The sequence below is a fragment of the Mus pahari genome, chromosome 14, assembly GCF_900095145.1.
Source record: "Mus pahari chromosome 14, PAHARI_EIJ_v1.1, whole genome shotgun sequence".
In the NCBI taxonomy this organism is placed as follows: domain Eukaryota; kingdom Metazoa; phylum Chordata; class Mammalia; order Rodentia; family Muridae; genus Mus; species Mus pahari.
In genome coordinates, this window is record NC_034603.1 from 76,031,998 (window position 1) to 76,048,202 (window position 16,205).

At 41.4% G+C, this 16,205-nt stretch overlaps 1 protein-coding gene across 3 annotated transcripts in view; it reads left to right on the forward strand.

Annotated features, from left to right (window-relative positions):
- Cep112 (centrosomal protein 112) overlaps positions 1–16,205 on the forward strand; it is a 412,705-nt gene that overhangs the window by 299,970 nt on the left and 96,530 nt on the right. For 2 of the 3 annotated variants that reach the window (XM_029545985.1, XM_021212057.1), the window contains one exon: positions 14,620–14,682. The exons of the other annotated variant lie outside the window; for it this stretch is intronic. In XM_029545985.1, the coding sequence (XP_029401845.1) occupies positions 14,620–14,682 (63 nt within the window). The remainder of the gene's footprint in view (positions 1–14,619; positions 14,683–16,205) is intronic. 3 annotated transcript variants of the gene reach the window in all.

Consider the following 16,205-nt stretch of genomic DNA (forward strand, 5'->3'; position numbering starts at 1 on the left):
AAGTTTACTCTTAGGTATAGAAAGTAGTTGATGGTACCACTCAAGTCTATTGAGTTCAGACCTAGACAAAGTAAAAGGTCAGCAGCCTTTGTCCTGTGTCAGAAGTGACCTCATAGGGAAAGTTCCTGGTCTAGAATTTGGAGAGGAGACATGGGGAAATCACAACTTACCAGAACAAATCCTACTTAGAGAAACCTCTGCAGGAATCAGTGTTGGTAGCCTGAAAGGGGATTGATGGATGGTAAGGGCTTGGTTTGGGGAAGCTGGAAGATAAACCTCTAGTACGTTTACCTCCAAAAGCTTCACCAGACTGACACAGTGAACACAGAGGAATATCGATCTATGCTCCTTACAGAGGAGGGGCAAGTGACCCTTCTGATACAGCAGGGCATTCTGGTACCTTAATCAGGCCTGCCTTCTTAAGGAGCAGTTTCACCAGAGCCCAGCCTACTGGGGGTCTCTCAGATCCTATGGAACCTAGAAGAAAGGAAGTGACTGACACTAGCCTATTCCGACCTTCTGTATATGGGGTTCTGTATATGCACAACCCCAGCTCCCTCCAGCCATCCTGCCTGCCCTAAGAGAGGAGAAGGCTGAGAGACACCAGTGGGGTTCATAGCTCAGTGAGACATAGATTCTCCGGCCTCCATCCAGGTCCTTGTCTTGTCCTCTCCAAAAGTGCAGTGATTGTGCAGTGAAAGGAAAACAAGGAGATCATTATTGTCCACACAAGAGCAATCTAGATGGGAGCTTGGCAACTTGAGAAAGTAGAAACAGGATTCTGACAGCTCTAACTCCTCACAGGCTTCTCACCAAGAGCAGGCTCTCTGGCGAGACCAGGTGACTGATGGTCAAGTAGCCAGTAGCAGGGTTGAAGGCTAGAGCGAGTCCTAGAGCTTGGAGCCTTGGGTCTGGGTGAATGATTGGGTAGCATCTGCCTCCTTCATCACTTGAGCATCGCTGCAGTCTTCCTTTTCATTCCTATTCAGCTAGCTGTCCAGCAAACCTGACTCTGAAATCTTCAGTCTGTCTCTGAAGAGAGCACGTGTGTCTTAGAGCCAAGACTCAAGCAGAGTCAGCTGAACACTGAACTGCAACAGGGAACCAGATGTTAGAAAACAAACAAACAACAAAAACTGAGTTCATTCTTCTAGAGAGCTTGTTGGGCCCTGATTGCTTGGATGTGTGTGCAGTATAGACTAGAACAAATCAGGAACAAGCTGTTAAACCTAGATGGAAAAAGGAAAACCAAAGCCTGCCAAAGGATCCCCAACCACATCTGGGGTGCAATGTCCCTCCATGCCTGTGCAGTGTCAGGAAAGCCAAGCACTCGGCCATCCCATTGGTAGGGATACAAAAGACTTTACCATTGGTTTTAAAATACCATTTTAAAACTGTGTGCCATTCCCATTCTGAACCCATGATTACTACCTTGATCTATACCTAGAGCTTTCCAGCTGCTACCACAGCCCAGTCCAGTACATGATCTCCAGTTGTCAATATGAGCTGTCAAGTGCAGCCTGCTTCAGCTCTCAGGGCACCTGGGATTTCTCCTTATCATCTTTGATCTCCATTCCTGGGTACCATACCATGAGAACTACAAAACACTTTCTCCCCAAGCCATACCTATACCAGATTGTAAAGGACTTTTGGAAAGATTTATTTTTATTAATTTTAGGTTCATAGTCTCCCTGGAACTGGAGTGTTTGCTATATTCAGTTGTAAGCTGCCCAATGTTGGTGCTGGGAACTGAATTTAGGTCTTCTACAGAAATAGTACATGCCCTTCCTTAAACCCTGAGCCATCTCTCCAGACCCTGTAAGGGGCTTTTACTGAAAAAACTTACACCAAACATATAATATCTGGTTATCAAGATAACATCAGACAGTATAACCAAAGGAAAAATAATCAAAAAACAACATAGTTTGAAGAAACAGCAAATATTGAATCAAGATTTATAATTAAGTGTAATTAATCAGATCAGTGATTTAAAACAATTATGATTAATGTATTAACAAATCTAATAGACAACATATATAAAGAAATGAGCATTATAAGCAAAGTGGTTTGAATTCTAAGGGGAAAAAGATAAATACTAAAGATAGAAAACACGATCTGAATTGAGCACCATCCCAGCTCAGGAAACTAAAGCAGGAGCATTGAGTTTGATACCAAGCTGGACTTACACAGTAACCCGATTTCAGAAAGGAAGGAAGAATATCTTTGATGAGCTCATTGGTATACTGTAAAGAATTAGCAAAAACCTGCTAAGCTTGAAGATCTCAAAAGAAATATCTAAAATTGTAAGAAAAGAAAAAATAAACAATACCAACACCTTTGGGACAGCAGGCAATACTTAAAATTTGTATAGTAGGACTACGAAAGAGCAGGGAGAAAGGAAAAGGTATTACAGGAAATAATGACTCTGAATTTTCGGAAATTAGTGTCAGATCCAAAGCCACAGTTCAGGAAACTTGTAGGGCATTACGTGGGATAAATGTACTAACTACAGAAGGCATACTAACTACAGTAGGCAGACTGAAAACATAAGAAATCAAAAATAATTGTTAAGATATGAGGGTGATCTGAATGCAGAATGTCATAATTTTTTTTATCAGAATTGATTGCCTGTGAGAGTATCCCCTGCCTCTCTTCTTGATCCATTTGCCTCCTGGAACGCATGCTTGGTCAGAGAGCAAGCCTTCTTGATAGAAGAGGCCCACTCTTTGGTTAGCTGAGCTCCCCTGCTAGAACAACCTAAGACGTTCTCAGTGGAAGTGTTGTAAAGATTCCAGGGGATGAGAAACAACTTACCTATAAAGATCACAAATAGTAACCGCATCCTCTTCCTAAGAAACCTCTCAAGCATGAAGAAACTATGATAAAATATTTAGAGTACAAGTGTTGAGAGAAAAATCCTGCAGAAATATGAAATTCTTCATTTTTGAAAGTTAAGGAGAAATTGTTTCTAAGACAAAAATCTAATGAAGTCTGCTGCTTTGTACAGTGGAGCCTTTCCTATAAGAAATGCTAAGGCATATTCTCTATAAAGAAGGAGAGCCTGTGGGTCATAAGTGTGGATTGTGTATTAATGGAAGAATACATGAAATCATTCCTAACACATGTTTGTTTTGTTTTCCCTTGAGTCAGAGTTTTAATGTCCAGGTTGACCTTGAACTCATGGCTCCTTCTCGGCTGGAGTCACAGACCTGTGCCTGTGCTGCCAAACTCAGCTTAACAAAGGCTTTAACAGATCCAAGAGAGTGATAGCTGCAGGTACTCAGACAAGTACTTATGTACAATATTTGCATGTGAAATAAATAACAATTATTTATTTTTAAAAAAAGGACAGGCAGAAAAAGTTGGAATTATTTTGTTATTGTACAGCACTAACTACCTATGAAGTGATATGTGAAAGAATTTACTATAAGCTCTAGGGTAAAAATTTTAAATTAATATAATTGATATGCTAAAAAAGGAAAAACATGGAACCATACAAGATGTTCAGTTAAAACCACAAAAGACAGAAAAAGAATGAAAAAGAATATGAAAAAGGGAATCAAATAACAAAAAAATAAAAAATCATTTTGAATGGTAATGGCCTAAATATACCAATTAAAAGGCAGAAATTGTCTGTGTAGGCTAAAATAAAATGCAATTATATGCTTGCTGTCTACAAGAAAAGTAAGCCAACCGAGGAATATATGCCATCCTAATGTAATCAGATGTTATGTTTTGAGTAGACCAGAGCAAGGAAGGTTGTTAGAGATAGAGCATTCTATAATTTCAAGAGAATGAGAACACAGAACAATCCTTGATATGTATGTATGCCCCTAAAGTAGATCATGAAAATATGTGAAGAAAAAGTGATAAAACTCTGAGCAAGAATAAATGAATGCATGTATTATATTTGGAGACTTCAACACCAGCTGTGAGTAACAGAAATATCCAGCAGACAGGAAAATCAGGATATAGTTGAGCTTTACGAAACCATCAATCAACTGACTATAATGAACATCTCTAAACCACTTCTGTAGCATACTCTAAACCATAGCTTCTTAAACTGTGAACTATGATTCTATATGGGGGCATATGACTGAATGAGAGGGTCACAAAAAGTTGACAGCAGTAAAAATTTTCTAAACACACCAAAATAATTAATTCAAAATAAAGCACATAATGGGCTGATGTGTTTCTGGGAGCATTTGTATGTTTCTGTGTTGTATATATTTACATGTGCTTGTACCTGGTGCTGTGTTACATGTGCTTGCATGTGTTTCTGTGTTTCGTGTGTCTGCATGTGCTTACATGTGTTGTGTGTGTTGTATGGAACAGCTTCACTTAGCTTTGGTTGTGCACACTGAGCACACACACTTAGCATGGCATCCTACTACAGAGCACCAGTGAAAACTGCCTGACACACTGCAGCTCAGCTTCCGCAGTTTCGTACATTGTGAAGTTAATGGTTTTACTGCACATGCAAACTTTGCTGCTCTTGTTTGAAGAGCATGGTTTAATTATGGAAAACAAAGGGTGCTTCCTATTGTCCTTCCTTATCATGTGTTAAATTAGTGCATCTTTGAATTGGATTGTTTTAGGTTTTTAAAATTGCTATTTGGAAACCAAGTAAAGTGGGTGCATGCCTGTAATCCAGGGGTCAGGGGAGTCAGTAATTCAAGACACATAGGCATACATGGGGACTTCAAGGCCAATGCTGCTACAGGAAACCCTGTTTTAATGTGATGTGATGTGTGTGTGTGTGTGTGTGTGTGTGTGTGTAATTATTTGAGTAATTCTTTAAGAGTTTTATAAGGCTTGGTGATAGGATATTTGCTTAACATGTAGAAGAGGTTCCATTTTCTCTCTCCACTGTAAAAAAGAAAAGGGAAAGAAAAAAACCATTGAAATAGTCTCAGTTGACTCTGATGCGGATGAGGGACGCCAGCACAGGATAGATGCACTTGCCCACAAGGGGAAAATGCCAACAGGCAGACAAGCAACACTTAGATTTCTAGCATCTCTTCTACTGGGACCACCCACCTGTGCTGGCATCCCTCACCCACATCAGAATTTGCTTCTCTCTGTCCTTCAAGTGTGAACTAAAGATTGGAAAATGCACTGCTATTACTGAAGCATCCAGCTTCATGCACTGAGCAGCTCCTGAGCTCTGAGCTTGTGCAGGACACAGAAGGCCACCATGGACTACCTACGACTGTCTTTCATAAGCTGTATACTAAAAGTACTTTGATAAAATATCTGATTGGTTCCTTAATTCCTAAAATTCCTGTTTGATTTTGATTCAGTGTTTCCATTCCTTGCTGAATTCACCCAGTCCTTTGTGCTTTCTCCTCCCATATGCTGTTTTCTTTAGGAACTACCTTCTCAGAGTCTCAAACAGAACCTCTAAATTCAAACATGTGATTATATTACTATTCTTGTGCTCATTGATCCTTTTCAAAAGCAAGATTCCAGAGCCTGTAATATGACTCCATAAGTAAAGGTGCTTGCTGCCCAGCCTGAGGATCTGAGTTCTTTCCCCAGAACCCACATGGTGGAAGGAGAGAGCTAGTCCCCAAAGTTACCTTTTTACCTTCACAGGCCACCATGACTTCCAAAGCACAGATTATGTGTATACAAAATAAATAAAATGTAACTTTTTAAAATGTAGGTAGATACTTTTTAAATGTATCTGGGTGGCTATGGTCTCCAGTCTAGGATACTATATGATGGGATACACTGATCTCACATTCTTTGTATTTCTTGGTTGTATTTTGTGTATCTGTTAGACTGAATATGTCTCCCAATTATAAATTGCCCCTTTATCCACCATTCTGTGCCTGTTTGTTTCATTTCCTGTGAGTCCCCTTACAGGGTTCTTTGCTTGACACTGCATTCCTGAAGCTGTTTACAGGGAGGTAGAGTGGTGCTCAACTTCCTTATAGGCAGTTCTGGTTTGCCTGGCTCTAAGAAACCTTTTTGTATACACCTGTAATTGTTTCGGATGACATCATTTTCAGATGTTTCAGACACAGCAGCTTTGGGTGCTGGTTGGAAGTGTGCTACATAGACTTGTTTTTAAGAGTAGATGCTATCAATATTTAAGTAATGCAATAAAGAAGCAATGCAGAAAGGAGAGAAGGGATAAACTAGGAAATAAGTAGAGTATGGGTTGGAGGTTTGAGAGGTAACAGTGGGACCATATTACAGGTACAAATGTCAGGTTTTCTGTAGAATAGTGGAGGGCAGTCATAAATGCAACATAGAGGTTAAAATATAGTAGGTTAACATTGTACAGAATTATAAATGCTAGTCAATTAGGAATTAAACTACTACAATGTTAGAAAAACATGTCACAAGACATAATGCAACACTTACATATATATTCTATATGCATATGTTATATTCATATATATAAAATGAAAACAAATATTCGTGCAAACCAACCAACAATATTCAAAAGAAAGTGACAAATATCTTCTCATCCAATGCACACTCTGTGACTTTTGCTTTTGTTTTTGTTTTCAGTATGAAGGAGAGCTTCCCAAGGCCACAGCTAGGTAAAGTTCAGACATAGAGACAATTGATTCTGCCTTTTGTTGGGGCTGGGGATGGCTTGTCATATTATTGCAGGCAGGTCTGTAGTCTAGTTGCATGACTTGTGTAATGTACAGATACCCGTCAGCGCTCTTCCCTGGTGGAACCCTAAGTACTCCAGTAGGAATGGAGGTAAATGTCAACTCTAGAAAGAACATCTACCAAAGTCTTATGGGTAACATTTCACTTATGACTTGAACTCTCCCTCTATAACACGGAACATGGCTGAGAGGTCTCCATGAAACTCTTTTTCAGCACCATGCTACTGGTTATGTTAGATGGAGCAGTCAGACAGGAAAAAGAAATAAAGCTACCCAGATAAGGAAGGAAGGGACAGTGCTTTTGTTTTAAAGATGATATGACAGTCTTTGTAGAGAATCCAAAAGAACTAGCAAAGCCCTGGGACTAATAAGCAAATACAGGAAGGTCTCAGGATGCAAGATTAACATATAAAAGTCAGCTGCCTTCCTGGGCATGGCAATGAGAAAATGGAATTTTAAATTTACAACATAATAGCATTTACATAGCCATTCTCCAACATTAAACACTTAAGTCTAAATATAAGAAAATATGTAGCAGATTTATATGTGGGAAACCACAAAGCCAATGGTGCAAAGCAAAGAAGCAAGTTAGCCGAAGGGGTAGGACAGTGGCCTCCTGTGCTTCCTCCTGTGCTTATGGATGGCCAGGCTCCTAAAACAGTTCTCCAAAACCCTGTCCGGTTTTATACCTTACCAGTTACCTCACACTGATCAGACACCGCGAATCTTACCCATGCGCCACAAATGTGCACCTTCTCTTGTTTGTTTGTTTGTTTGGTTGTTTGTTTTTTGTTTGTTTGTTTGTCTGTTGTTGTTGGGTTGTTTTTTTTTTTTTGAGACATGATCTCTGTGGATAGCTCTGGCTGTTCTGGAACTCAGTATGTAGACCAGGCTGGCCTCAAACTCAGAAATCCACCTGCTTCTGCCTCCCAAGTGCTGAGATTAATGATACATGTCACCATTCCTGGCCAAATGTGCACTTTTATTTGGAAGTAAAGTAAGTGATTTTTGAAGCCCAACTGGTCTGTGTGTATTTTAAATGAAATACGGTTGTGAATTCTCTCAACATTTTTTTTTTTTTTTTTTTTGGTTGAATGGTGCAATCTTACCAGGCTGGTCAGCTCTGTCCTCACAGTGCTTTAAGAGATTTCAGACAGGAGACTGAGGAAATAAATTACTTGCCAGACCCCATATGATGCAGACACAGTCAAGTCTTATCCTCCCAGTGTTCCTATGATGAAATGATAAGTGGAGAAAGCTGAGTGGAAGCTTACAGGCCAACTTACTTGGTGTGGACAGTGATGAGCAACATGAGACCCTGTCCCAAACAAGATAAAAGGTCAGGACCCTCTCTGACCACCACTTAAAAAGAACCCTGCATGAAAGGGTAGCCCATTAAGGTGGTTGTGGACCATTGACACTGGTAAATTCTCTACCAACAAAATGAGCAACTCAGGCAAGATTAAAGTATATAAAGGCAGGCTCATTGGGAAGCTGTTCTCAGGCAGGTTCACTAGTCTCGAGGAAGGAGGCCAGGGAAGTTGATGTGGGAAGGGAGACAGTAAGGGAAAGAGAAAGAGAGAAAGTGCACCTCAGTGGAGTGGGGGAGAAAGGAAGAGAGCCTCTGAGCTGGGGAAAGGCCTGAGCTGGAAAGTTTAGGGTAGAAGGTGGGGTTTGAGAGAGGACTGAGAGGTGTTGGGAGATCCAGGTCCACTTCAGGTATGAGCCTGAAGCCCTACAGGTACATTTATGAGAGGTCTTGGGGCAGGTGAGTGTCCTGCTGTTGTTGGACTTTTGTTTTCCTTTCCAGATGAGTTTTGTTGTTGTTTTGTTGGATCGGGTTTTCTTTGGGATCGTAGGGGTTATGTAGCCCACATTTCCATATCATCATCATCTAAGGTAGTCAGGACAGGAATTACACCAGGGCAGAGACCTGGAGGCACAAGCTGCTGCAGAGATTTTCTTAGGAATTGCATAGGGAAAGGGGACCAGCACCCTGGGCTCTGCACTAGGAGTGACCTAGAGAAGCGGCCTCTGAAGGGGGAGGACTGTGGATGAAGGGAAGTGCATGGCATCACCCATGTGGGAACTGACAAGGGGCCAGCTAGACACAGCAGCAGGCTCTAAGAAAAGGCTGGCTGCAAAACCACGATGGGCTTTCTCTTCTGTGGGTTTGGTTTGGTTTGGTTTGGTTTGGTTTGGTTTGGTTTGGTTTGGTTTGGTTTGGGGTTTATCTGTTAAGGCTATGCTGAGGAAGCCTGTGGAAACAGTGGTTTTACATAGAAAGTTCTGCCTATAAAAGTGGGGTTTGTTTGGGGGGGTTGTTTGTTTATTTGTTTGGCTTTTATTGTTGTTGAGAGAAGATACTGCTATGTAAACTAGGCTGATCTCAAATTTAGAATTCTCATGGCTCAGCTTCCTAAAAACTGAGATTATAGGTGTACTCTGCCATGTGCAACCTCTAAGGCTTGGTTTGAAATACTTAAATCTTAATTTTATATATAGAAATGAAATTTACAGTTAGTACTATCTTGAGAATAAAAAATATTAAAAAGTGCTTTAAGGCCAGTTTACATGGTAAATTAGCTTTTAATTTTCAACCATACTTACCAAAAGCATTTTAGACTTATTTCAGAAGGGTTTAAAAATGTAGAATGCTGTGAATTAGATTTAGAAAGATAGCAAAATCCTCAAAGGGTGATAAATTAATTTTGTCTTTTTTAGATACTCTGTCACCAGTGTATTGAGTCTTCTCCTTTAAGCTATTGGCAAGCTCTAGCAGTGTTTGCATAGTACAAAGCAATCTTGCTTTAAATTCAATTTTGATAATTTCAGATGTTTCCTAGAATGCTGAGACTTGCTCTGCTCCCTTTCTCGTCTAGATGACCGCCTTGTGTCTTTCCCACTCCTCACATCCTCCAGTGGTCTCTTCTGCTACTCCTTCTCTTGTCCAGACAGTGCATCTTTCCTCCTATTTCTTAGAGAAAACAGAAGCATCAAGAACTTCTCCGCGCTGTTCTGGGGATCCCTTGTCTGCACCACTAGCAAGGGCATTTCCTCCTAGGCTCTGAGTTAGTCTGCGGTGGCATCATCACCCCACAAGCTAAGATTCCCTCACAGCCCTGGAGTCTGAAGTCCAATACCAAGGCAGGCCAAGGCTCCTTTCTGATGAAACCTGCCTGGCTTGTAGAGCCTTCTGCTCATTGCATCCTTACCTCCATTCATCCTGGGGACAAGGGTTGGGGAAGGGAGAGAGGAAACGAAGAAGGGAAGGGAGAGAGGAAACGAAGAAGGGAAGGGAGAGAGGAAATGAAGAAGGGAAGGGAGAGAGGAAATGAAGAAGGGAAGGGAGAGAGGAAATGAAAAAGGGTGAGATGTGCTCTCTTTTCTCCCCTTCCCTGTGGCCTCTAAAGGTTCTATCTCCAAAGGTAATCACCTTTGAGCATCAGCTTGTAAATAATGTGTTGGAACACAGTTCCGTCCATAACACATCCCATTTATTAAACATAAGTCTCCAGTGGTCTGTGCCATGTTCTTCTCTAATGCTGTACATATGCCACCCCTCAGCCTACCGGGTCAGTACTCCACTTACTCCTCCCTCTGCAGTGCTCCTCCCTCTGCAGTGCTCCTCCCTCTGCAGTGCTCCTCCCTCTGCGGTGCTCCTCCCTCCTTCTCTCCTTCTTAAAATTCTGACATTTCTCTATCTCCCACTCCAGTACCTACTTCTTTCTCTTGAGCCCCTTCTGATCGATCCTGCTTTCATCCTTGCACTATACCAAAATTTTCCTTTTCCACATCAGCAGTGAGTGCTGTCCGCCTGGTCTAGGTGAACATTTCTCAGTCCTCACTGGGCGAGGCCTCCTGCAGCACTCGACAGTTAGGCCTAGAACTTGGCCTGCCTCCTGGCATGGTTTCTGATTCCACGTTCTTCTAGCTCCTTACCTCCCTGGCCATGCCTTCTGTTTGCTTTGCTCCTCGTCGTCTAGCCTCTGAAAGGCTGCAGTCCAGGGCTGAACATACTTACGCCTGTTCCTTTTTTGTGTCTTGCAAGCTCATGTGGCAGCATGATTTCATACACTAGGAGCATCTTGGGAAGTTCTTGCTTTGTAATTTTAACCTACACATCTCCCACAAACTCAAGACTCAAAAACTCAGTCATGTCAACCATAAGTCTGACCCATCTCTGAATTAATGTTTCCAAAGCTACTCTTCTGACCCCCTTCTCACAACCTATTCTGCTCATGGCTTTTTTGGAACCAGTAATGACTTCATTTTCTACTTATTTAGGACAAAAATCCTGGGTTTTCTTAACTTGTGTATATGGATGTATTGGTACCTATGGTGAGCTTACACCATGGTATGCAAGTGTATGAATATATGTTGGTACACATGGTGAGCTTATACCATGGTGTGCATATGTATAGATGTATGTTGGTATATATGTTGTACATATGTATGCATGTATGTTGGTATATATGGTGTGCATGTGTATGGATGTATGTTGGTATATATGGTGAGCTTACATGGTGGTATGCATGTGTATGAATGTATGTTGGTATATATGGTGTGCATATGTATTGGATGTATGTTGGTATATATGGTGTGCTTGTGTATAGATGTATGTTGGTATATATGGTGAGCTTACACCATGGTATGCATGTGTATGAATGTATGTTGGTACACATAGTGAACTTATACCATGGTGTGCATGTATATGAATGTATGTTGGTATATGTGGTGAGCTTATACCATGGTGTACATGTGTGTGAATGTATGTTGGTATATATGGTGAACTTATACCACATTGTTGCATGTGTGTGAATGTATGTTGGTATATATGATGAGCTTATACCATGGTGTGCATGTGGCAATCAAGATATGCTTGGGTGTTTTGAGAACTGGTGTTTTGCATTTTACAAACTTCCCTCTAACTTTCAACAATTTCTCTTTCCTTCCTTTATCTTTATCATGGACAATCAGACCATCCAAAACATCACCATTTGAAATTATATTTTTCACTCCAGCAGAAGCTCTACAGAAGTAGAAAAAGGTTCTTCTGTGTTGTGTGCAATGTTGTAGCCCTAGCCTAGGTGGATGAGTTGGATATTATCAGTAAAGGAGTTGGTCTAGTTTGTATGGGCCAGCTAGCCACAGGTCCTGCAGGGGATCTGCAGCCAAGACCCAGCCTTCTCTGCACTGACCAACATCTCTGAAAAGGAAATTGGTCTTTACAGCACTGTAGTTACTTTTTAGGTTCTCTAGTGGGTAAATATTTGTAAAGCACTTAAACAGTGCCTGATGAATGGCAAGAGCTCTCTAAGTGTTTATTTTAAAAGCAACAAATACTTCATCAAGCATTTTGTGATAAGTAACATTAGCAGAATATGAACCAAAACCAATAAACCTCAAGGGGTTCAAAGTGGTCCCAACTCTGTAACGGAAAGTTGCTGTATCAGTCACAGAGCTGGGATAGAAAGTGACAGCTTTCTAGACAAATAGCAGTGGTCCTGTGCTCTTGATACATTTTGACAAAGTTAGTGTGTAAACTGGATGGGACTGCAGACGTAGAGATTTGTGGAGTGAGCTATAAAGGGTTATTTTTAACTTGAACCCAAGAAACACAGTTTTGAAAGGATTGTGTCAAAAGTAAGGGCTAGGAGACTGTACAGGAAAAGTCTGGATGTGGTATATCTATCCAGTGTCAAACACTTCTCAGCAATACTTTGTTAGGGCTGGGAACCAGCCTTCTAGGATCTCACAGGGAGTGTCACCTCAGCCTTACTGCCGTGATTAGAAGAGCCTGCATGGATTGTTCCCTCCTTCCAGTATGAGATTCAAATAATCATTTGCTGACCTTAAACACAGTAGACAACACTTGCCTATCTAGCTCTATTTCTTGAGGAAGTTCTGTCAGAGTTTAAAAATGAAGGATTGGTGATACAGCTCAGTGGGGCAGTATGCATGAAGCCATGGAGTTGTCTTGTGGGTTTGTTTGTTGTCTGTTTTTAATGTAACACTATTTCATTGTTTGAGAATTTTATACATGTATTTAATGTGTCATGATCAAATCTACCCCTCATTTCCAACCCTGTAATGCATCCTGTGTCTCCTACCACTGTTCCCTCCCAATCTCTTATATTCTCTTAGTGCTGCCAATATATGCAGGGGTTTAGGGTCATTACTGAAGCATGTACACACATTCAAGAGTCTTATTGTCCAAAGAAAACCCATTCTCCCCCTCTTTGCCATCAATTGCCAACAGTTCTTCAGCTAAGGGTGGGCCTCCCGATACCTCCCCCACTCCCTGCTAGGATTTTGTCACGAATGACCTTGTGCAGATCTTGGGCTTGCTGGCAAGACACTGTGAGTTCATGTTTGACTGCCAATTGTGTCCAGAAAACAGTTTTAATACAGTCATCCACCTCTTCTGGCTTTTACAGTCTTTCTGTGCCTTCCTCCTGAATGATACCTGGACCTTGGGAGACGGCATGTGACATAGATATCCCATTTAGAACCCCTGAGTTTGAGCCACAGCACTAAAAAAGAAGGAAGGAAGGAAGGAAGGAAGGAAGGAAGGAAGGAAGGAAGGAAGGAAGGAAGGGAGGGAGGAAGGGAGGGAGGGAGGAAGAAAGAAAGAAAGAAAAAGAAAGAAAGAAAGAAAGAAAGAAAGAAAGAAAGAGAAAGAAAGAAAGAAAGAAAGAAAGAAAGAAAGAAAGAAAGAAAGAAAGAAAGAAAGAAAGAAAGAAAGAAAGGAAAGGAAGGAAAAAAGGAAAGGAAAGGAAGGAAAAAAGAAGAAATAAAGAAGGGAAAGGGCATGGACTGTGACTTAGAGTTTGGGCTGAATGTTAAAATAACTACTGAGTTTGGTGAGTGAGTGTGTGTGTGTGTGTGTGTGTGTGTGTGTGTGTGTGGTTTGGGGCAGATGTTAAGTCTCAGCTCCATCATTTTCTGTACTATATGGTGATAGGCAGGTTGCCAAAACACTTTGTGCCTCAGTTTCCTCACTTATAAAGTGGGAGTTCATAATGATGCTGCTTCAAAGAAAAGAAAGAACCCATAGAAATTCCAGCTATGTTGACAGTTGTTTCTAATCCCATAGAATGTCTTAAAGTAAAAGGTGAGGAAACTTTAGGAGAAATCAAGACAAAGATACGGAAAATAGAAACAGTGAAGAGAGATAACAAAGCAGGGAAGCTGGATAGGTGAGCAGACATGCTGAAACCATTTCCAAGAAATGAAGGTCTGTGTGCTCGATAGGGAAGGGGCCCCGGGAGGGTGAGTCACTGTCGCCTTTCTGAGCACCAAGGAAAGCTTGGGGATCTCAAGCACTCCCAGAGAGCAGGAAGAAGGCCACATCTAAAAGACCAAGACTTGAGTGGCAGAAGGACAGTCACGTTCTAAGCAGTGTGGACTTATTCTGGGAAGGCTACCCTAGTTCCGGGATAGAAAACTGTTTGATTTAGATATATTTGTCACTTCAAAAGGTTGCTCTTGTGTGTTCAGCCAAGTAGGGGCTCAACTCTGCTTAGTGGTCTGAACTTTTCACACCTGCCTTTGTCTGAGCGCACTTATTTTCTTTTCAGCTAAGGTGAAGAGCATTCAATTTACCCCCTTCCTTCCCTTCCTCCTCTGCCAGTTCCCTGTCCCATTTGTCTCCCTTTCCCTTCCTGCTCTTCATTCTCCCTTCCTTTACCTTTGAGCCCCCACACTTGCTGTGTCTATTTCTGTCTCTCCTTCTCCCTTTTTCTTTCTATCCACAGAAGTCTTGTGTTTGTCTAATAATTGGCAGGAGAGATCTTTTTCTCTTGCTTGCTTCTTCAGTGATGAATAGTTGGCGTCAGATCAAAGACAAGCCCTGTGGTTTCTGGCTGCCCAGAAGGGCGGTGCAGCTGGCGGGCATCCCAGCTGCCTGGTGATAGGCATGTGGAAGAGATACCAAGCTCACAGGTCACTGTGTGTATGTTCGTGTACGTGTGTTTTGCAGGCCAACAGCAGGCTGAAGCAGATCGAGAAGGAATACACTCAGAAGCTTGCCAAATCTTCTCAGGTAAGCATGAGCCAAAGACACAAAAGAAAACAACCAACCCAAAGCAAACGCAGAAGTGAAACTGACAAACCCAGCAAAGCCTTTGTACTGCAGAGTTAAATCGGACTCTTGTCAGCTTTTCATGGATTAGTATGCTATTTTTATGGGTAGATAAATAAAATGTTTTTAATGCTTTAGTCTTATTAAATTAGGAACAGTTGTACATATTGAACTATTTGAACCAACATACTACACACACACACCTTAATGTTCACACACATACATACACACACACACACACACATACCTTAATGTTCACACACATACATACACACACACACCTTAATGTTCACACACATACATACACACACACACACACACACACACACACACACACACACACACACACACAAAGATGTTGTGAAACTAGCTAGCACACTAGAGCAAGCCCAGGCCAAAACACATTTCACAAGGGCAGGAGATACACACCTACATTTGTGATGTAAGCAGGTTGATAACATCTGTTCTTTCCTTTTTTTTTTTTCAATATTATAACTTGTTGCACCCATGAGCTAGCTTGTTAAATAATTCAAAATGACATACAACTCTAGGTTAAATCATAAGCTCAACTGCTGGCTTCTTCTGGAGGAAGGAAAAGAATGCCTGCATCCATCGCTGGCTGGCTAACCCTGGCCGTTTTCCAGCAGTTAAAACACCACCTCTGCTTGAGGGGCGATGCTTGCAGTACTTCTGCTGCACGAGTTGGTCCATTTTCCAATAGCTTCAGTTAGAGAGTCGCAAACCTCTGGAGTTCTGTGAGTTCTCCCAGAAGTAACCAATGGTTACCTTCATTTGGTAAATGAGTAACCAAGCCATTTAGTTTTACAGTTTTCCTGTCTAATGATTTTAAGTTTGGCTTTAAGTGTCGTTGCCTGTGTACAATGATGTATAAAGTGAAATTCATGTAACATTTTATGAATGCCTCAGAAAAGGAGCAACAGAACAGATGGCAATACCCAACATTCCTGGGCATAAACCTAGTAACTTTATTCAGTCTTCCTTTTTGGCTCCATTTTTCCAGTTGAGAAAACTGAGAGTTAAGGACTGGCTGAGGATGCAGCTCAGCACTAGAGGGTAGAAGACAGGGATCAGAGAGATGAGCTGTGGGAGTTAGCAGTGACTAAGCCAGGACTCAGCCTGGAGCTAACTTCAAAGGGCAAGCTTGACCTTTGACACCCTAGCCTGCCCCAAGGCTTCACCTTCAGTACAGCAAAACTTCGAATATGGTTATCAGGAAATGTTAATTCTGTAGTTGTCTCTAAAATGAGCATGTTATATAATTCACATACCGTTAAGAAAGCCAGAAGTCTTTAATTGAATAATCATATGTGTTTATGTGAAAGATGATTATGGCATGGTTGCCATTATTCCAGCCCCTTCAGGAAGAAATGTCCATGTCAGTCTGCTGAAGTGATGCTTATAACTAGCTGAAAGAAATCTTAACACTCCCAAGTTAAAGTTTAAACAGAAACATGAAAAATTGC